This window comes from Oculina patagonica, chromosome 6, assembly GCF_052425735.1.
Source record: "Oculina patagonica isolate OP01 chromosome 6, crgOcupat, whole genome shotgun sequence".
NCBI lineage: Eukaryota > Metazoa > Cnidaria > Anthozoa > Scleractinia > Oculinidae > Oculina > Oculina patagonica.
The window spans coordinates 21,658,784-21,681,326 of NC_135763.1; the positions used below are offsets into that span (position 1 = coordinate 21,658,784).

At 39.2% G+C, this 22,543-nt stretch overlaps 1 protein-coding gene across 1 annotated transcript in view; it reads left to right on the top strand.

Moving 5' to 3' along the window:
• Positions 1 to 22,543, top strand: part of LOC144658792 (28S rRNA (cytosine(4447)-C(5))-methyltransferase-like) — a 119,594-nt gene that overhangs the window by 15,471 nt on the left and 81,580 nt on the right. The window contains exons 2-7 of the mRNA XM_078519272.1: positions 1,378 to 1,429; positions 3,592 to 3,643; positions 5,325 to 5,353; positions 6,097 to 6,167; positions 11,957 to 11,987; positions 16,111 to 16,180. Coding sequence (XP_078375398.1) covers positions 1,378 to 1,429; positions 3,592 to 3,643; positions 5,325 to 5,353; positions 6,097 to 6,167; positions 11,957 to 11,987; positions 16,111 to 16,180 — 305 coding nt within the window. The remainder of the gene's footprint in view (positions 1 to 1,377; positions 1,430 to 3,591; positions 3,644 to 5,324; positions 5,354 to 6,096; positions 6,168 to 11,956; positions 11,988 to 16,110; positions 16,181 to 22,543) is intronic.

A 22,543-nucleotide genomic window follows, 5' to 3' on the forward strand; every position in this document is an offset into this window, starting at 1 on the left:
ATCCTGAAAGGCCAACAAGACCTTTCATTTAAAACAAATGTAGCAGAACACCCAAGAAAGAGAGGCATATACTAAAACCCGAAACAACGAAACGAAACCACCGAAACGAAACGACCGAAACCACCGAAACGAGCGAAACGAAACCGCCGAAACAACCGAAACGGCCGAAACGAAACGAAATCACCGAAACAAGCAAAACTTCAAGATTTTCGCCACTTACCGTACTATACACCCCGTTTAGCCTACTATACACTCTGATTAGCCTACTATAAACCCCGGTTAGCCTACTATACACTCCTGTTAGCCTACTACACACTCCGGTTAGCCTACGTTTCACTTAGGTTAGCCTACTATGCACTCCGGTTAGCCTGTTTACGGTTAGCTCTCAATAATTGTAATGGGTTTTGCTTGTTTCGGTGATTTCGTCTCGTTTCGCTCGTTTCGGCCGTTTCGGTTGTTTCGGCGGTTTCGTTTCGGTCGTTTCGGTGGTTTCGCTCGTTTCGGTCGTTTCGTTTCGGTGGTTTCGTTTCGTTGTTTCGGGTTTTAGTACATGCCAGAAAGAGACTAAAAGAAATCAAAACACCAGACGTTCTTTTGTTAACTGCAGAACGTTATTGTTACTTTTGTTGCTTCGATAAACACCAGTTCTGTCGATACTGTGTTAGAAATAGTTCAACTTTCTTGATTTACTTCCGTTCTGGGAAATTCACTTCCGCTTAGACCCAAGAGCTGAGCATGCGCAATAAAAACCGGAAGACCAAGGTTCTACCTGAAATCGACCTGAAATTAATCTGATCAATTCCAGTTTCCCAGAGTCCGTCCCGTACCGCTGACCGACTAGACGGACTCTGCGCTCGAGATTGACTAGTCCCAATCTTAAATAACATACACTCAAACCACTTGAATGGCAGAAATTGATTTCGGTAAAAATTAAAAAAGCTTAAAAACCAAGTTCTTGAAGTTTAACTGCTATTTTGCTCGAAAAACACAGCTATCAGCGGCATTTAAAAAGTCGCATGATTCATAGCAATGCATGTAAGTAGAGCATACCTGACTGCGTAATTCAACAGGTAATTCCCCTGGTGCAAGGACATGTGTCCCTTTGCCTTGACACATTCTTGCTGGGCTTGCAATTAATTTTTTTGTTTTGATTCCCAAAATAAACTTAGTCCCTTGGGCAATTTAAAGATCTAATTGAACAATACTCTATATATATATAGCTAGGGCATGCCATTCGTGGAAAGCAGCATTTTATATTTTTCCCCTCTGTATAGCTTATAATTAGATTATTTATTTAGTAAGTAAGTACAGTATGTAGATTTGTTATTAGCTGATGATTTGACTGTGTTTTATCCATCCATCCATTCCTTTCCACAGCAACAAGTGCTGCACAGAACAGAAACAGCAATGCACAAAAGGCTAAAAAAAGGTACAGCATAGAACTACATGTACAAGGCAAGGTGTTTTTAAAGGATCTTGTCCTCTCACAGCAACACATGCAATACATTAAGTTAGATATGCATAAAATGAGTGTGATTGTTTAATTATGCATGCACAGGGCACAGAGGAGTCAAATTTGTCTGCAATTCAAAATCTCTATCGTGCAAAACGACCTTCAAAGCGATTGTGTAAGCGTACATGATGCAGCGCCATCATGCGATCTCCTGGGGGTGGAAGGGCGACGATTTTTTTCGGAAAGCTTCAAGGCATGAAGTGCCTAGAAGAAAAAGAGACAAGGGACGAAACATTATACCACGTGATCTGCTTGATGTCACCCGAAGCATACTGGTGGCGGAAACGGAAGTCGTGTGTAGATCCATGCTGTGACAGATGAAATCAACCGTTACTAATCCGAAATTCAAAACAACAGCTGATCTTTTGACCGTTGGAAAGATTCAAAATATGAATAGTGCTCTCCGGGAAATCCGAGGATCCGAGGATCAACGGAATCCGTAGAAATTAAAAGTGGAAAACATCGAGTTATAGAAACACAATTTTTAACCAATCAGCGCACGTATTTACTTTGTGCTATTTTCTAAATAATAATAAACAGCACTTTGTTGGTTTATGATGGGCGGTTCCTGTTCCTTCACTTTAATTGTGTCTTGGATCTTACGGCTGGTGTAAACTGGACGGATCTCGGTGTTTATCTTTCGGCTGAGATAGAGTTTTTGCCTGAAAACGAAGCAGCATGTCTGGCAGCATGTCTGGGATCCAACATACTTGTAAGCATGAAACACTCTGTAAATTGTAAGCGCTGTTTACAAGTGGGCAAGGCAGCCTGAACATTATTCTTAAGGTGGCCCGTGAGTATTTCCGGGGGCGGACATGCCATTTTTTGAATCAAATTTTAGGCATGGAAATTAAACCTTAACCCATTTCTCTGATTTTTTGCCATTTATGTAGTTGAAATAACAATTAAAGCTACTATTTTCGTGAATTTATTTTGTTGTTCCAAATTTTAATTAAAAGCTTCTTTAAAATTTGAACATTTGTTATTTCGACTACCAAAAATCAGAGAAATTGGTTAAGGTTTCCACGCCCAAAAATTGATTTAAACAATAGCACCTCTGCTTCTAGGAAAAACTCTTGGGCCACCTTAAATGTATTTTGATAATTCATAGCAGAGCTCCACAGTGACCTGAAGGACTGCAGAGCAGAGTCCATACCCATAGAAAATCCACAGAAATAGGAAAACCATGAACTTGAGTTTTCATGGTCATCACGGCTAGCAGCATGACTCGCGGGCACGTACGTCCATACATTACAATGTACGTACGTCGCCCACTTCAGAAATAGATTAACCCTAACCTCTTTGATACTGGGCATGCATCCACATTATGGTCAATTGACCATTGCTTCGTATGAGCACCAGTGCATCTGCTTGGCAATTAAAGGACATCATTAAGACTAGAAGCCCATCAGCCCACTGCATTTCTTGAAGAAATGAGAGATGATTCAGTCTTGAAGAAATGAGATCTGTGTCTTAATAAAAATACCGCTCGGTTCCAACTGGCTGTTATCGAGCGCTTTTATCTCTTGTCAGGAGCTACAGTGTATGTCAGCGCGAGTTTTGCAGTGTCTGCTTGGGTGCTGCAGCGACAAAGTTGCCGAGAAGCGAGAGCTCTGGTTTTAGACTTTAAAAAATTCTTTGGTTTGTTGGCAGGGGGCCTTTCCTCGCCAAAAATTCTCCTGAGATTAATTAAATATTCATCAATCAATGGCCTACCCTGCGTTTTGTACCTACCCCAACTTCCTGGTTCGTAAACATATTCACATTCACGAATACAAAAAGAGAAGGACACGGAAATTTGAAATTTCAATTTTCAAAGTTCTAGTCCAATACCGAGAATACGAATAATGTCTATTACAAGGTAATTCATTACACTTACAAACTGTCAGTACAACACCTGTATTTGATCCAAAAAGTGGGTCTGATAAGGATCAAATGTTTTTTTTTTCATTCTTTGAATGCGCCATATTTTGTTATTCATGGAACTTTTAGGCTTCTTACAAGTACGTATGATATTGTTAATTAATTTTATGTGAAAAGCTCTTGTGTGAACGTAGGGTCGGGTCTCTTTTTTTTAGAAAGATAAAAGACTTACAGGATTCTGATGGAATTGTGGCATTCAATGACAAGGTAATAGACATATTTTATTATTTAAACCAATATCAGTGTTTTGTCCTCATGTCCGTCATAATGTTATACATGTAAGTGGTTATTTAACACATGTATTGATCATTTGTGCTTGGGAATGACTTCATAGTATCTAAAGTTTAGCTGAACCAGTGTAAAAATGACCACTGGGTTCCAGCCAGAATCCAGTAAGACTGCAGTTTCAACTAGCTTATTACATAGCACTGACAATTGCAAAAGCTCTTCAAGGTCATTTAAAAAAGTGGAGATTACCAATCCCAATGGTTGAAAATAACCCCTGAGGAAGGATTTTTAGGCTAAACCCCCTCCCGCCCGCCCACATTTCCAGAGTACCCAACTTTATTCCCAAAATGTATGCTACCTGTCAGCTTGGGAGTATGGATTCTTTTTGATACTCCAAAAAGTTAGTATCCCAGATCCTGCCAACTTGGTGTTTTCAGTCAGAGTCCTACCTAGGATTCTTTCATGGATTCTGGCAGGAATTCTGTCAGGAATCCTTCCGGTATTTAGTGTGATCCTGCCAAATACAATGGTCAGTATATGTATACATGCACAAAAATGCAACTTCCAAATTCATTTTGAGTAAAATACTCCAAATGTTAAGATAAAAAAGAACTAAATTTAATATTAATATTACCTTATCTTGTTGACTGCAAATTATCTGCAATTATACATGTATGGAAGGTATTCAAAAATACACACAGTAACATTCCGAAATGCATACTGAGATATTGAAGACAAGATTAAGAAAATAGTCAGCAGTAATCACTGCTGCCAGGCATTCTGAGAATGGCTGTGTGGTTCAAGAAACTACACATATCCCACCCATGGAGGGAATTTAAGACAACCCTCCACCTCTCCTCAATTTCCACTTTATGTAAATGGAAGAAAAAATAAACCCCCACCCTCAATTTCCAAAAGTGTTTTGCATGCTCTCTAGCCCCTTTAGAAAGACACTATCTTAAAATAATCCACTACCTTATAATATATTACCGGTAGTATAATTATTATTAATTATTGGTATTAAAATGATGGGAAAAAAATCGAAAAGAAATTTGTTTTTAATTTTGTAACTGTTCATTCATTTCACGAGAAGAAGAAATATTGTGCAAAGAAGACATTACAGCACTTGTGTTTGTTTTGTTGTATTCATGGCAAGCATGGAACTTGATTAATTTGTACTTTTGTGCTTTTTTTCATCTTACACTCAAACTTTGTAAATTTTACCTGTAAATTATTGTGAACTTAACAACCATTTGTTTTTAAAAATTATTGTATATGGTTAACTAAAAAATCTACAAATGAAAGAGCACAAAGGTTGGCTGATGCCTTAAACTATCATTATTCCGGAACGAAAAAGGCTGTTAGGAGAGACAGGAGTCCTTTACAGTACTGCTCAAATTAAAGTTCAAGTTGACAGTCCTTAAACTTTGATCCTCAAGACTCGAAACACTTGAGTCAAGAATTTTGAGTGTTGAGTTTCTAATGAATCTGCATTGTAAAGAGAAAAAGATGGGATGGTAGCTCACTTTAGCAGAACTCTACACCTTGAGACTAAACAGACATCTTTGATATAGGTTTAGTGTAAACCTTAATGAACTAAGTTTTGAAAAATATCTAACATTTTGATGATTGATTTCTTTATTTTTGTTTTTTGTTTTAGTCTAAGCTTAAGAAGACGAAGATTTCAAGGTAAACTGAGATGATTTGTTTATGTTAACTGTCATAATAAAGAACATGGCTGCAAAAAACAGTCATGAATCCATAATTTGGTGACGTACAGCATGTTTCACAACTCTCAAATTATTTGTTGAAAAGTTTCTGTAGAGGTGTACATGTATGACAGTGAATGTGACCTCATTTACTGTTTATTTGATTGTTCAGGAGTACAAGTGTACAACTTTATTTTGCAAGCAGTTGTCATGGTTACTTAAATCAAGCTCTTAACGTAATGTGGCTATGGTGGTTTTTAAACTCTTCTACAATACTACAATCTTAGAGAGAAGTCTTGAGACACAAGTAGCCAATTTGACAGGAAATTGACATTTTACTGACCTCCCCCTATCTACCCCCAATTCAATGTTCATTTTTATCCATCACCGTGAGACAATATATCTCAACACTTTTTTTTTTTTTGGGGGGGGGGAAGGGGGCTCAGAAAATTGAGTGAGTTCTTAATGCAAAAAGATTTGTCACTGATGAGCACTATTCCTGTAAGTGTCGCAAGGACTTTATTTGTGTACAATCCAAGACAAAATGCTAGGAGTTTTTTTGATGAACAAAACAAAAGAAACCTTTTGTTTGTCAGAACAGGGAAACCAGCATAGCTCAACTTGTTTCAGAGTTGTTTTTGGCAATGTTCAATTTTAGCCAAAAATCGCTGCCACCCTTTTTCTAACAAGCCTTTCAATTATCTTTTATGTCTTTGCTTGAAGATGCACAGAGGAGTTTAGTGGCAATGAAGATGAAAAGGAAATTCACAGCAGGCTGGTTGGGGACTCAAGTGGTGTGTTTTACTTTCTTAATACAGCTGTTTGAAAATGTTGTAGCAGCGAAAAGTATTCTTACAATTTTTGTTTGTTTGTGTGTGTTAAGTAAATTATGGTAAACTTTCCTTGAATGTATGTTTTTTGCTCAAAAAGGTGCACCAGCTGTAATGTTCAATAACAAGACTTATCATGTTCCAGATTACATGAACCTTCATGTACCTGCTTGTTCACCTCTAAACACAGTCATATATTGTCTTGTCAACGTACCCATTTGCAGGCTGGGAAAAACTTAAATCAGTCAGGGGAACAAGTGCCAGTTGTTGTTGTCCAAAAAGTGACTGAGCCCCCGGTTTTCACCCCAGGAGTTGGTAAGCAACTTGACATAATTGTGTGCACACGTGCTTACTTTCGGAGTGCTCTTGAGCACTCGCACTAGTTTTTGATTGGATGAAATAATTTGGAAATTAGTCGAGTGCTTCAACGAAGATTTGCCAAAACTGGCACTTATTCCCATGACTGAAATACAAGAATTATATACAGTACAACAAACTTTTAAAAACACCACTCTTGCTTCTGCATGAAGGCAAGATTCATGTCTGTTCATGACATCACTATTGTTTTTAACTGTCTTGAGTCTCCACATGTCTCCCTTTCACTCTTCAGTTGAATAAAGACAGTGAAAAACTGCACATTGTTATAAGAGCCTGCATTTTTCCAAGTCAGCCTAAACAAGTTTTTATAAAAATGGTGTTTACTGGGATTTAAGGCTATTTAGATCCTTAATTTTATAGGTTCCTATTTTCTTGAGAACTAAAAAGTTTTTGTTGCTACTTAACGATTATCCTGCGAAATCGCGCGGAATATCGCCTTATACTTGAGCAGGATAATTGTTTTAAATATTATTCAACAAATTGTCAATGAAACACATTTTGCAGAAAGAAAACCTATAATAATGCAGCACTTTACAAGATTTCGGACAAATCTTCACAACCTACATATATCGCAGGTTATTATCATAGGCGTACGAGGCGGGGGGGGCGAGGGGGGCTGCAGCCCCCCCAGTGCCGAAATTTTTCGGGCAAAATGCCTAGAATTCGGGCAACAAGCCTGGAGAAAAAAATAGAAAATAAGCCGACAATTCTCAACATTACGTTCAAAATGAATTACATCGACAGTATTGAAAATAAAGCAAACTTTGTGGTTCAAAAGTCCAAATTCTCTTTCATTTGCTTTCGTTTCCTCTCGCAATTTGCTATAATCATGTTCGAGATTTCTCGCAAATTCAGCGTGGCCCCTCAGTTTGATTCAGTCGCTATCAGCTTTTCCATAGCTTTAGCGTTTGCTCGCGGTGGATCCAGCTTTGCTCTTTTTGACTCAAATATTAAGTTCTCAGGGCTAACTCAAAACTTTCAACGAAAGGTTTTAACCCATTCATCCTTGAATGTTTCACACGCTTTTGTGTAACTTTCAAGTGGGAAAAAAACGATACAAATTGGCTCCCCCAAAATACTTTAAGTTTAGTTGAACTAGAGCGAATGAATCAAATATTTCCAAACTGAATAGATTCAGTGCATTGACACCTTCGGGCAACGCCACGAAACTAATTTAAGAACTATCGTTTCCTTTAAGCAAGAAGGCAAGGTTTACACGACTATTTCAATGCACGTTTGGTTTTGTTGTCCATTTTATATTCCTCTTTATTCAGCTTTCAATGCATGTTATTATTTTTTTTTCGGGCAATTAGGTCTCCGCCCTCCCAGGTCCGAAGGTGCCCGTACGCCTATGGTTATTATTCAACACATGCGCGCGCTGCCTATATTTGGTCAATTATGTTAACGATATCTGTCATCCGTACATAACAGATATCCTGCGATATATACGTAGGTTGCGAAGATTCGTCCGAAATCTTGTAAAGTGCTTCATAATTACAGTTTTTCTTTCTGCAAAATGTGTTTTGTTGACAATTTGTTGAGTAATAAAACAATTATCCTGCTTAATCTTGCGGAATATCATCTGATTTTAGCCTACTCGGCCTACGGCCTCGTCGGCTAAGTATCAGGTGATATTCCGCGCGATTTCGCAGGATAATTGTTAAATATCTGTTATGTACGGATGACAGATATTGTTAACATTTTGACCATATATGGGCAGCGCGCGCATGTGTTGAATAATAAATGGAATATCCTAACTCGGCCATATTGTGAGAAAACAGTATAAAACTCAAGTTGACATTGCTATATATGTACAGTGCTCACTGAAAAAAAGCAACTCTGCATTTTTGCTGTCACATTTGTGAACAGTATGTGCATGTATGTATACTTACATGACTTTGCAAGGGACTTGGCCTATTTTCTTTGCTCAGTAGAGCTTATTTATCTGATTAATTTTATTAATTCTAAGTTTTAAATGAACTGTATAACATAGGCAAAACAGGTACTTATATAAAGGGATATAATTATGGTATTTGAGAAAAAAAATTAGTGATAGGAGAATGGAACGACGTTTCGATGACGCCATGTCATCATTAGCAAGTTAAAATTATACCACAACCAAGAGAATTTACGCGCACTGATTGGTCCAAAGTTTTTGTCGATGAGAGTACAGACCATGAAAATGACATAACATGTAACGCAATTCAAGGCAAATCAATTTTTTTTCACCAAAAGAATTTTTTCGGATAAAGTTGTCTTGAACTTTAGCTAAAATAGAGACTGGGGATTTTCCAAACGACTGGAAGGGAATTTCCGATGAAGAACTTTTAGAAGCTGTGAAAAGTGAGCAAAACCCTGAAGAATAATCCCGTTTTGCATCCTTGGAAGAGGGCGACCTGACTGAAATAGTCCCCAGTCCCGAAGCAAAGAGCACAAAGAAAAACACAAAATGGGTTCAATAATAATAAAGTATTTTTCGTTTGTCTCACGACGTAGTGTCACTTGTGATGTAGATCGCGACGTTTCGACTGCACACTGCTAGTCTTCATCAGGCGATAAGGTCGACTGGTTGTGCGTGAACTTATAAAGCACGCTGCTGGGCGTGTTTCCTGGCCACATCAACTGTAGTCACAGATTGTATGACCGCTCGTAGTGAGTTTCACCAGGGTCGCTTGGGTGCTACCGCGACAAAGTTGCCGAGAAGTGACCTGGTTTTAGACTTTAAAAAATTCTTTAGAGGTTTCGCAGGGCTCGTGTTTCCTCGCGCATATCCACGCGCGAGACTGGCCACATCAACTGTAGTCACAGATTGTATGACCGCTCGTAGTGAGTTTCACCAGGGTCGCTTGGGTGCTACCGCGACAAAGTTGGCGAGAAGTGAGAGACTTTAAAAAATTCTTTAGAGGTTTCGCAGGGGACATTCCCTCGCAATTTTTTTTCTGTGCCTCATTAAATATTCATCTATCAATAAATCAATCGATTCGTGCCTTAGTTTATCTTGTTTTCGCGGGATTTTGTAGATGTGTGATGATGTAAGGAGTGGAGATAGAAGTGAGAGCAAGCCAGTGGCACTTAACTGAACTTTTAGCAAAACTAGTATAAAGTGGCAACACCAGCAAACTTCTTCAATCAATCAGTCTATCGCAACAATCAATCTGTATTTCACTTTCACCTCAAATTACAGCTAACGGTAACAGATTAAAATAGTTCTGCCCGAAACAACAAAAATTAGCTAACCGCAAGCAAACTAGCGTGAAAGCTTACTGTACTAAAAGCGTGATTTAAGTGTCGAGGCTGACTCTGATCCTAAACTTGACTTAAAACCTTAACCCTAATCCCTTGGGGTCAGGGTTACGCTTTTTCACTAGGGTTAAGTCTGTAACCCTAATCTGAAACTCTAACCCCGACCCAGGCCTTGGGGTTACCTTTTGCGTTAGGACTAGGACTGTAACCCTAAAAATTTAGCTGACTTCATTGTTTTGAGGAACAAAAGGTTTCCTTTGTCTGTTGTTAGTGAAAGAAAAGTCAAAAAGACACTGCGCCAGCAAAAACCTTGTCTTTTTGCATGTGTTATTTTTTAAAAACAAAAGAAAGACCAGTGAAATAAAACACAGGATAGTGTTTAGCATGCGTGAAAAAACTTGAATGCAAACCCTTGTAAAAATTTTACCGCGATCGCGCCGCGATTTGCGCTGCGATTGTCGCGGCGCGATGGGCCGGGAATCGCGCCGCGATCGCGCCTAAATCTTTAAATGTAAAAACAATTATCTTGGCGTTTTGCATACCGACAAAACACACAGGCTCTGTATCAAAACAACATCATTTATTTACAGAAGCTTACAGAAAAAGACGGCCAGTTTCGCTGCCAAGCACAATTATATTTCGCAAAACCGGAGAGCGTGATCGAGTCTTTAGTTTACAAGCAAATAAGTGAACAGTTCTTGACTTCTGTAAAATGTCATGAAGGGAACAGCACATACATAACGGCAACTAACCTTTTACTCGTGCTCAAGCGAAGGAAGATGCAATGATGTCATCTACCAAACAAGCAAACTATCTCTTGGTCATGCATCTGCGAAGAAGCCGAACCGTCGAAGATGCGCTTTTCCCAGAAGCTCTTTTAAATAATACAACATTTAAGTCCCAAGCATCAACAGGTACAACTTCGCATTGAATGGTCCTTACCGTCAAAATGTTTATCTCTTTCCACTGTTTGAGTTTTGTAGTTTTTTAAAAATCACAGTTCAGCTGTAGTTCAGTCCAAGACAAATCCCACAAGATAGCGCTGTTGAAATTATAAACAATCTGTCACTCAAATTAACAAAAAAAATTCTAGCAGTTTCCACAGAGACGCTTTTCCCTCAAGTTAGGTCGCTTCTAAACTCTTGTTATTAACATAAGCAGCTAAAAAAGAACACATTTTTCCAGTCCTGATTGTGAAGAGAAAACATACCAACTTTCTCAAAATAAAATTTATTTTTTGCTTGGGATGGCGTGGCGATTGCGTGTACTATGCACCACGTGACCTAACTCAGCCAATCGTAACGCTCAGTTCACGACACCTTGCAGCAAAAGGCGGGAATAATCTCAGGACTTTGATGTGTGTAGTCTACGGGAAGGTAAATATAAAGCTCTAAAAAAAGCTCATTCTGACAGTCTAGCCACAATTAAATTAAATGCCATATAGAGGATTTTTCAATGCGAAAAACGCAATTGCAGCAAATTCCTGATTGTATTTGCATTTGAAGAAAATGGCCGACAGAAGCTTGTCATTGGATTGCTCAAAGGTATAAAGGTTCCTCAAAGATAAGAAAAGAAAGAAACAAAGTGTTTGAAAAGATTAAAAAACGGACTGTTTAGAAATAAAAATTCTTATCTTTTAATTTATCTTTACTCATTATCAAGCGGTGCGGTCGCGATCACGTTGCGATTGAAACAAATCGCGGCACGATCGCGACATTCGCGGCCCCCCAAATCGCGGTGCGGTGGTAATCAATCGCGCTGCGATCGCACTCATCACGCCGCGATTGCGACTATCATGGCAGTGGCGGCGCGTTCGCGTTCATTTACAATCGCGTCACGCATGATCGCGTCGCGATGGCAACAAATCGCGACATTCGCGGCGCAATCGCGGCAATCGTGGCGCGATCGCAGCAATCGTGGTGCGATCGCGGTAAAATTTTTACAAGGGAAATCTGGAGCTGTTTGTGACAATTTTAAATTTAGCCAAAATTCGATGTGTTGTTTTTTTGCTCTAGCTCCTTCAATTGAGGGGCAATGATTGACTGATTGGATACTTTAAAACTACTTCAAATGAACTATGGTGGTGTGCACCCTGTGGCTTAATCCATGCCTGTTCTTTTTTTTTTTTTCAGATGAAGAAGTAAAGCATAACTTCAAGTCTAAGTAAGAGTTCACCTATAAATTATTTTGTCATTTCATTGAGAATTTCTTTATCATTAAGTTTCTTTACTGAACTCTATCTGTATGGGCTACTTGGCTTACCTTTTTACCTTAACTGAACTCTATAGCTTAAAGTGCCTATGAAGTGAAAAATGTTTTTGTTTAGTTTTAAAATTTACCTTTAGAAATACATGATTCCAAAGTTTGAAATGTGTAGTGGTAAAACTATCGATGTTACAAGCGCTCAATGTTGTGCCAATTTCCCTTAAAAATGGTCAGAGGAATGGGTCAAGTTTATTCCTGAAATACGAGTCTGTGACATCACTTGATGTCTCACGTTTGTTTGTGCAGTCAATCACGCAGTCAAAGTGTACTGAGTTTCTTGTATTTAGCCAAGAAGTGTTTTCAGGATGAAAAGAAGTCGAGCTTTTTAGAAATGACCAAAATTTAAATATCTAGCAACCCTGAGGATGAAGAAACCTCAACATTTGGCAGTATGATATTTTCGCGCAGATCTTGATTCCACTAACTTGCCTACAAGTATCGCTCGTACCCGTACAAGTATTGATGAAATCCATCCTAGAAAGACGGCGAACTTCGAGGTCTGCTGTCCTTCCTAATCAAAGACTGATCCTGCGGAGCCCAACCGATTCTATTGCAAGTGTATGTTTTGAACCACATAGTTTACGCAAGTTGTGTTCGCTGGCTAGTAAATGTTGAGGTTTTCGCCCGGAGGGAGGGGCACTCCCATATATGAGCTATATAGGTATGTGCCACTGTGAAGGGTATGGTTTTCAAGAAGTTTAGTCTGGGATAGGGTATAGAAATCAGCGAGTTTGGTCTAGAATAGGGTATCATTTGCCAGAAAACTGATCAGTAGTATGGGTAATTAAGTCCAGAATAGGAATAGAAACTCGGTAGAGGAAGAGGCCTTCTAAAAACACAAATAGTAACACAGTTCTGAACACGGCATGTCTGGGATAAAGTAGCGATTTTCGGTGGTTAGTTTAGTTAAGGGTTGCAAAATCAGCTGAACAGGGTCTAGTATAGGGTACAGGTTTCAGAGTCTTAGCGGCACGCCCCCACCCAAAAATATATAGAGTACCCCCTGGGGGGGGGGGTTTCCGCAAATAAATCTGTACATAAGTTTGTGTTACAAACACACTTTTGTCCGCAAAGGAAGTGACATTAAGTCGACGTGAAATCATTGTAGCCATGAAGCCTGCCGTAAACCGTGAATTGACGTGAAGCTTGCAATTAAATGGCCACACAATCCAAAATCACGCGGCAATAATTATAAACATTTGTGCCGCATCGTCGCATCTAGTTTGAAATGAATGTTTCTTTTTTGTCTTGTGAATTTGGCATAAAAAATCTGAAAGCCTAAACACTGCTTGAATGAAACTTGTCTTTATAAATAACACAGATAATGGCATCAATTGTAATTCCAGCTTTTGAGAAGGAAAGCAATTTCAGCTTTTTTACGGCTGCACCAGGAAAAAGGGACAAGATTTGCATATGCCATGAAAGTAATTTGAAACCTTTCGTATAACGCCATCCAATCATACATGTAGTTAAAACATCGCTGCAGAAAAATATGGAATTTAGATTCTTCTTTTCACAGGCAACTGAGTTTTGAGAAGAAAACTAAGTAATGGAATGAACTTCAAAGTTTAATATTAATTTTGCAGTCTAAATCATGTCACAAGCGAACGTGACACAACATACAGCATGATACAGGCTTCCTTTTTGGCCAAGTTTACATAAATATCCGCGAGACCCGCACCAATTCGAACTCGTTTTTTTTTTCAAATTCCCTGTTACTTCAAGCTAAAACCTACATGTATTATACCCTTGAATTTGCCTTTCATTTATTTCATTATCATCTCCATACGTCCTTGTTATTTACTATCAGCTATTTCTAACTCCACAGTGTGCCGAACAGAGCAGCTTGTGCATCAAAGGAGGAATCTGGCATAAAGCCTCCTTTCATTTATTTACTATCGGCTTTTTCGAACTCCAAAGTGTGCCAAACAGAGCGACTCGTACTTCAAGAATGGATCTTTTAAATCGGCACGCATAAGGCTGCCCTTCATTTATTTACTTAGTATCGCCCCTTTCGAACTCCAAAGTGTGCCGAACAGAGCGACATGTACTTCGATCTTTAAAATCATGCCTGTGAAAAACTGGACCCATTTTGCCTTTGCAGCCAGATCAGACGGGAACTGATACATTCGTTTATCTGGCGTGAATGAAGGATTTTTACAAATTTGCTGGTTAGGGACACCAGCAACGCAAAATCGCCCTCACAGTTTTCTCTTTGCTTTCTTCACTTTCGTCATTGTGAGTTTGATTTGATGCACCCAAGTGACATCAAAGATTAGTATCACATGGTATTTTGACTGCGCAATTCAAAGACCATTTTTGAGGTGAAAATGGCACAACTTTGAGCGCTTGTAAAATCGATAGTTTTACCCCTACGTGTTTCAAACTTTGGAATTGTGTATTTCAAGAGGTAAATTTTATAACTAAACAAAAACATTTTTCACTTCATAGGCACTTTAAGGCGTGCTGAAATGAAAAAAACTTTCAGTAGTGTGGAAGCTCTCTTCAAGGGGAGTGGGCTATTCATGTGAGACCTTAAAAGAGCTGCTACCTGACCCAAAACTTTGACACCAATTTTTGTAATGATGGCTATGCAATCTTTTATGAGAAATGACATCATAAAATACATGGGTATAAACAAAGCGAAAATGAATATTATGGCTAAAAAAATGTACTGAGTAAGAGGACCAGGTGGGAAAATATTTGACTCAAGGTCCAAATGACCAAATGACATTTTTGGTTGCCTTCTCTAGTTACACAAAGGAACATTTCATATATAAAAGCTTCAAACTTCATTTACTAAAAAGGTTTTGGAGGTGCAGTGGCCTAATGGTTTGTGTGCTGGACTCTGGATTGAGTGGTCTGGGTTTGAGCCCTGGCTGGGGCACTGTGTTGAGTTCTTGAGCAAGACACTTTATTCTCATAGTACCTCTCTTCACTCAGGTGAATAAATGGGTACTGGCAAATTTAATGCTGAAGGGTAACCCTGCGATGGATTACCATCCCATCCACGGAAACCGGAATAAGCTCTGGCCTGATGAGCCACTGTAGGCTCTTGTGCAGACTTTGCTTTGTACCCTTATAATACAAGTACTTTATGATGTCATATCTCGTATTTATAAAAAAGATGTAAAAGACAAAGATTCTTTAATTAAGTATGGTTTAGATTTCAGTCATGAAAATCCCACAAATTTTTTTTGACATATATAAGGTCCGAGACTGTTTGTAGGCAGACTTCTTATACCCATTTAATCCCATATATGAAAAGAAAAATGCGTTTTATTGTTTTCCAATAATTATCTCTTTTCTTTCCAGAGATATTCAAGTTTTTAAAATATGTAAATTAGCAAAGTAATGATGTCATAGATTCAACCAAATTCTGATCAATTATGAAGAAAGTGATATCAGCCAATTTGTATTGGAAGTTGTGTTTCACAATATGAACTTAACAACTTTGTTACCATGGCGACATACAGTATTCTGAAAAAGTAATGCAAAACGAATTTCGATGAAATTCGCGCTTTTCGTGGCTTTTCGAGGAAAGAACAAAGAACGAAATTCGCGCATTTCGTTTGCATTACTTTTTCACAATACTGTACTGGGTTCCAAATCCTCCCTATTCTAGAGGCTTTTCTGGCCAATTCTGCATTCTTTTTTGATATTTGCCAATGATGCTTTACATGTGTGGTCTGGCAAGCATATGGGGACTGGAAAGGAGTGAGTTGCCATGGTAACATAACTTTATTATAACTGTAACAACAATAACAAGTTTCATTGGTCTCTGCAGAAAAATGACCGAGATTTTTGTACTTGACATAAAATTGGGTCGAGTAGCACTTTAAACCACTTTAGATTTAATTCAGGGCAGGGTGGCACGAGGGATATACCTTTTATAGTGCACCTGTGTATTAAAGTTAGTTCATATGTTTCTAGACGTTCATATGTTTTAAGACTATTAAGCTTAGAGTCAATTGTAAAAAAAAATACAAAAAAATTATGTTGACAATAATGTTCTTTTCAGTCCTTTCAGTGATGGAAACAAAACCTGGTTAAAACTTGCTCAGGGAGATAGTGAAGATAGCAGTGAAGAGGTGCCATAGTAATGTAGTAACCAAATTTTGTTGAAATTCATTTGAGTTAGTAATGCACAGTACTTACTGTACATTTATTAAGTTTTGGTCAAGTTTGGAGCTTTCTGAGGAAAAAGAATGAAATTCAGCTTGATTGACTGATTTTGCTTTTCATCACTGCTAATTTTGCTCTGCCTCTCTCCTGCAGTGGTGGTATGTACCCCTGTAACCAATGTTCCCAGTAGTAGTTGGGTAGCAGCTAAGCTTGTTTCCATCCCTTTTGGCTATACACTTGTCCTTCCCATCAACCACTTATGGTGGATTGTTTGATTCAGGAAATAATTTGGTGTTAATGCTTCATAATCATCAGAGCTTGAGGGATTGGTGCCATGGCCTTGAGTTTGGAATCCGCTCAGCTTCCTCATTCATTGCTGAATTTCTCTTGACAGTTTGTAATAACTTGACCCACACTTCTGACATATGAGATGCCAAAGGGGGGGGGGGGTGGGGTGGGGAGTGGGAAGTGGGGAGATGAACACTTACCTATACCCTCACTGCATGACTTCACTTTCCAGTTTCCTTGCTCAGTCATCTTCTTGACTGAGTTCCGGGTCTCTTAATTAGCACAAAACAAAGTAGGTCCTATTTTCCAAACAGATCTCCTTTACATGTTCTCGATGGTCCAGGAATTGCAGTTGAACTAACATGTAGTTGTCCATTTCGAGATGAACCTGTTCCAAGTAGAAGCAATGGAAATAGCGAATGAGGTTGAATCAAAACATGTTAAGTGTGTAGACTACCTAGAGCACCAAGGTACCGGGATCAAAGCAGGATGCAAAATTTTCTTACTGTTGTAACAGGAAGATAGCTATGGAAAAAGAAACCCCCCTTTTCTCTCTGTCAGTCTTGATTATGATGTGTGGTTTTGTAAGCAGATCGCTAAAGAAAGGAAGTTGTGTTTTCCCAGCCTTGCCTCTGATTTTAGGGGGAAAGATTGCACAAAGGCCTGCATATGTGGAATGGATGTTTTTGTTTGAAATCATTACCAACTTACTCATGGAAGTGAAGTGTTAGAGGAAACCAGACAGGTGACTACGTTGCCCATTATAAGTTGATGATGGGAGACACCCAGTTGTTCCATGGGAGGAGTTGCCCGATTGAACCCGACCAACTGTAATGTTGAAGGACCAACTGAATCTTATTCGTTACAAGCTGTCCCTTTATGGATGAAGGCTTATGCTAGAAAAGTAAAGATAAGTTTATGCTTTCCTAGACGACGCATTGAACAAAACGTTCCTAAACAAAGAAGTTGCTGGGGTACTGGGAATGCACAAATCTTTCCAAAAAGTACTAGTTCATGTTCTCAATGATACAGTTACACTCGTTTCGGTTTCCAACAGATCTTGTCCTGCTGTACCTCGAAGGGCAAATCATTACAAGGCAGTAAAAGATTCCGGTGAATGGCACAGCGGCGTCCCACATCCGTCTCAGGTTTAATCTCGTAAACTGGGCTGTCTTCTGCTTTACGCTCCACTACTTGATGTATTGTCTCCTCCCAGTAGGATCTAAGTTTACCAGGACCACCTCTTTTACTCAAATTTCGTACTAGCACTCTATCACCTGGCTGTAAGACCGAGTTGTTGACTTTTCGGTCATACTGTTGCTTGCAGGCCATGATTTAATCTCTTTGAAGGTACGGATACCTGCGCACTTGTGTCCCAAAGGGCCTCAACTGATACCCCATTCAACACACACTACACTTTGCACTTCTTGCCCAGAAGCTTGGCTACTGCTACATGCTGCTTAGGCATCAAATGACTGGCAAATACATAACCATCTCCACGTTCCACTCGCAAACGTTTCAGTGTTTCTAAAATAATGTTCAATCACTTGCAGAGATTCTTATGACTGTTCCAGTGAAGTTTTGGCACTTCTGTCTGATCCACAATACCGAACCGCTTTGCAGCCTGAATACTGTTTGTAAACCTGACCTTTACCTGCAACTTCTTGACAATAAGCAAATTTGTGGGACTTGAAATTGTCAGGAGGGTGGGCTACATCCTGTCCCTCAGTTGTAGCCCGCGCCTGTTTTCTGAACCAGCTTTGTCACTGCTACTATTCTTCTTTCTACAACCACGAGCCCAATGATCACTACTGCCACAGATATGACAATGGTCGCACAATGTATTTTAACTGGGTGTCTGTCTCCTTTGAAGCAAACAGGATTTTCTGTCTGGTATCTAGGGCTCTAATTAGGAAACTTTGAGGACCCTCCTGGGGCTCCTGGACTAATGTAGAGAGCTGAATAATGTAATTTGCTGCATTTCCCAGTTGTAAGGATGGATAAAAACAACAAGGAAAATACAAATTGTGTTTGACTGTACTGCATATACAAGGCTGCTGCCTAAGGAAATTTTTAAGGAGCCCTTTGGGCTCCTAACATCAAAATTTAGGAGCCCAAGCCATTATGTTAGGAGCCCGGCTTAAGTTGCCGAAAACAAATCGGGGGGGGGGGGGTACTTAGGCAAATATGTGGTCAACTATGTGGCCTAGGAGAGGGGCCCAGGGATTGAACCTTCCCCCAACATTATTGCTATAATATACCCGAATGTCCCCTAGGGGGGTACTTCCTATAGTGGACTATACGGGGAGGCTCCGCCCAACAGGGATGCCTTTTTCAGGCTTCAGGTATATAAAAGGGTAGGGATTACACGAGTTGGAGTATACAAAAGGAGAGGGAAAACTGGTTTTTAGGTCTTAAAAGAACCCTTTATAATTCTTGAACAGACCCACCAAATGATCAAGTCATTTAAGTATTTTAAGGTGTTATTATTCAAGTGAAAAATAAGAAAAATGTAGTATTCCTTCTGTTGGTATGTGAAAGGGGTGTCATCTTCATGAGGGGGGTATATGGTTTCTAAAAGGGTAAGGGTCGCTTTCACATACCAAAAATGGTAACCTCGTTCATAAGATCCTCGGAATGAGGTTGCAGAAAGAGTAGATGAAAGGGTAAGGGTACCCTGGGCAGAGCCTCCCCATAAAACGGTTTTTTACTCTGCAGCAACCTCAGAGACCCAGAGGAAAGAAGTTGGATAAGTCATCAATATCAGCAATATATATATCTCTCCCCTCTGTGGGTTAAATCACTAGCTGGGCTGGGACAAATAAACCAACAAAGAAAACTGACATGCATTTAGTTGAGAGCATGAATGGTTAATTCATTTGTTAAGCCAGTGCCAGTCTGAGTGCATTTCATGTACTTTCATTAGTTTTCACATAGAAAATCAATGAACATGAAGCAGGAAAATCATTTTAGTAATCAAGGTTAAAAAAGAAGCAATAATTAAGCAGGTCAATTTTTCCTAGGTTTAGAAAAAGGTAATAAAAAGTCGAAAACACCTGTGTAAACACTTTAATTAAGTTATGATCTTATCTTTGTTACATGATAACCAGTTGACAAAAATAGAACAGAAAAATTAAGTTGTGAAAACACTTCAAATTACTTAACTCATCAAATAAGTTGTTTATAAAATTAATGTAGTAACAAAAGCAATCCATTTTATTCAAACTGAACATCTGAGCAAGTAAAAGCACTGAGGTTTCCAGCACAAAAATTTGCTAGTCACGGATCAATGCTCGAGAATGCTCCTCATTACAAATGCGAAAACATGAAACAGCTCGTTGAAAATAACAACCTTAGTCCACAAAAAAGCGGCAGCAGATATGAAATGTCCCATGAAATGAAAGAGGCCTACATTTTATGTTCCTACTAGCGTTAAGCGTTCAATGCTTCATAGATTAAGCTAAAATTACATGTAAAACACGCCACGTAAGTTTGTACACATCACGATATTTGGCACGCTGTTTTACGTAAGTTTAAGCCTGTCGGAAAAGTTTTTAAATCAAGCTTTTGCAGATTAAAATTATTTCAGACCTGATTCATGACTGCAGTAGCAAACAGATTGATTTCACTTTCGTATCCGTAAATACTTCTTCAGATTCACTTTGATTCACTTCGAAACTTCTCCGAAACGTCAACGAAGCAAACGAAACGTAAACCAGAACATAATACATTATTCCATATTTGGCACAGTCTTAAACACTTGAAAACGAATGGTTTTCGAAGTTGCTGAATTTGGGAAAGACATGTTACGTACTTGATACGCTAAATGCGAACAATTTTAGCGTTTCCGTTTTAAAATGAAGAAGTTTTTGTTTTAAATGGTATTTTTTATGCCAATGAAACAAGGTTACAAGGAAATTGAAGTCAAAGGATGGGAGTGGAAGATCAATGTTTAGGCGCCCATGCGGGCTCCTTGAACAAAAATTTAATCGCCCGCGCTCGTAATTTAGGCGCCTCTGGCGACCGGGCGTCCGTTAGGCAGCAGCCTTGCATATATGCTGTGGAGTTTCCCCGAATGACGAGATCCATGCAGGAACAAAATTACAGCAAGATCTTTTTTCAAAATTCTTGTCCATTTTTGTCAAAACCCTGTTGGTATTGCCTGTGACATAAAAGAAATGTTTCTCCAGATAGAGGTTGAGGAGCAGGAACTTTCCCAATTTCGAGTGTTGTGGAGAGACCTTCACTCCAACTGAGAGCTGGACGTATTTGAGTTTAGCCATGTAGTCCTTGGAAAGAACTCAGTGCCTATAAAAAAAGTCACAGTTTCTTGCACAGGAGAACCATAAAAGAAACCAAGACCACTATCCCCTTGCAACTGAGGCAGTCCTTAAGTCAACCTATATGGAAGATTCCATTGACAATGTTGAAAATGATGACGGAGTGGAGCTGTACTGTCAGTTTAAATTAAAACACTATCATGGGGAGTTGCCAATGTGCAAGCCAGAAATTGGATCTCTAACTCACCAAATGTTATTGAAGCTATTTCCACAGAAAAGCATGGTACAGAGATATATACCGATTATCATTAATTAAGCGGCAAGACCTGATAAAAAAGATGTTGGGAATTGGGTGGAACAGCACTGAGGTGAAGAATCCCAGATGTTCTATGGTGGATTAGAGGTTGTGACTGTTTGTTGCCAACTGAAGTGGTGAAGTACAGACGTTCATTGAACTGACACAGTGGTAGTATGCTTTTACCGAGGAGAATCCAGCCAATTTGTGAACAAAAGGAGTCACTTGTTCAGGGTTAGCCGAGTGTTCCTAATTGTGGTGGAACAGAGCAGATTGTTCCTTGTGGTGGAATGGCCCTGAGTACATGCAAAAGTGAGAAGAGTGCTGCCCACCATGCACTATAGAGACAACAAAGATGCAAGCATGGAACTGTCGCCCAAAGAAATAAGGGATGCTTAACACAGGGCAAAGCATTCTGTGACGAGAACACAGCTTTGAGCTCATGGAAGCCGATGCCATAGAAAAGCGAATTGATTAAGTTTACCAGATGGTGGCATCTGGTGTGATGGTGACTTCCTTTCATGTGACACTTCATTTCTAATTATTTCGCCTTGCATGCTGCACAGGGTGAGAAAACTAATTGTTATTAGTCCGGTGGCTTAGCTCGAAATTTTAGTTGAATTGTGCACTTTTTGATACAAGCATGAAACTTGGCACAATGAAAGTGGTCACCAATAGAAGTTTTTTCAGATATCGTGCCAAGCCCGAAAGACACCGGTTTCCATGGAAACCGTAATTTATTAACCCTATTCAGACCGGGCTTTTTTGGAACGAAAAATCTTTTCCCATGCAATAGTGTCCTAGTAAATTATTGGTATCAAACAGATGGTAAAAAATAACAATTGTTAGCCTAATTAAAAGCATTCATATCTGTATTTATGAATAAAAATCAACAATAAAAGGTTTATAAAAGTACAAGAAAAAATACTTCGTGGGGGAGGGGCCTCTCGGCTGAAAATTTCATTGCTGTTTACTAGCTGAAAATAGGAAATTGGCGTTGGCACTATATCAAGAATTGTTTAGTATGCGAATACTAGTAATCCTGCAAAGTTTGGTGCTTGTATCAAAAATCGCACAATTCAGGAGCTAAGCCGCCGGACTATATGCATTATAATGAGAAGGGAATTCATGCCCCTGGAGTAAACTTTACTCTTTGCGAATTGAGTGAGAAATTTTGGATCATTGCTGCACCTGAGGAGATCCACGAGTGGGGTCATAAATGTTATGAATGTAAGAGAAGAAGAAACAAGCCAGCTTGTCAGATTATGGCACCAGTACTGAAGGCGTCAGTTCACCTTCAGCCCCTTCACCCAAACAGCTGTAAATTTTGCAGGTCCTTTGTACACTGTTTCAAGACGCAGCCTTTGTTTAAAGTTCCTATTATTTCCTTCTGTCTTACTATCCATATACAACAACTGAACAACTTCATCCCCATGCGGAAGACCACAAAAGGTGCATTTTCCTTG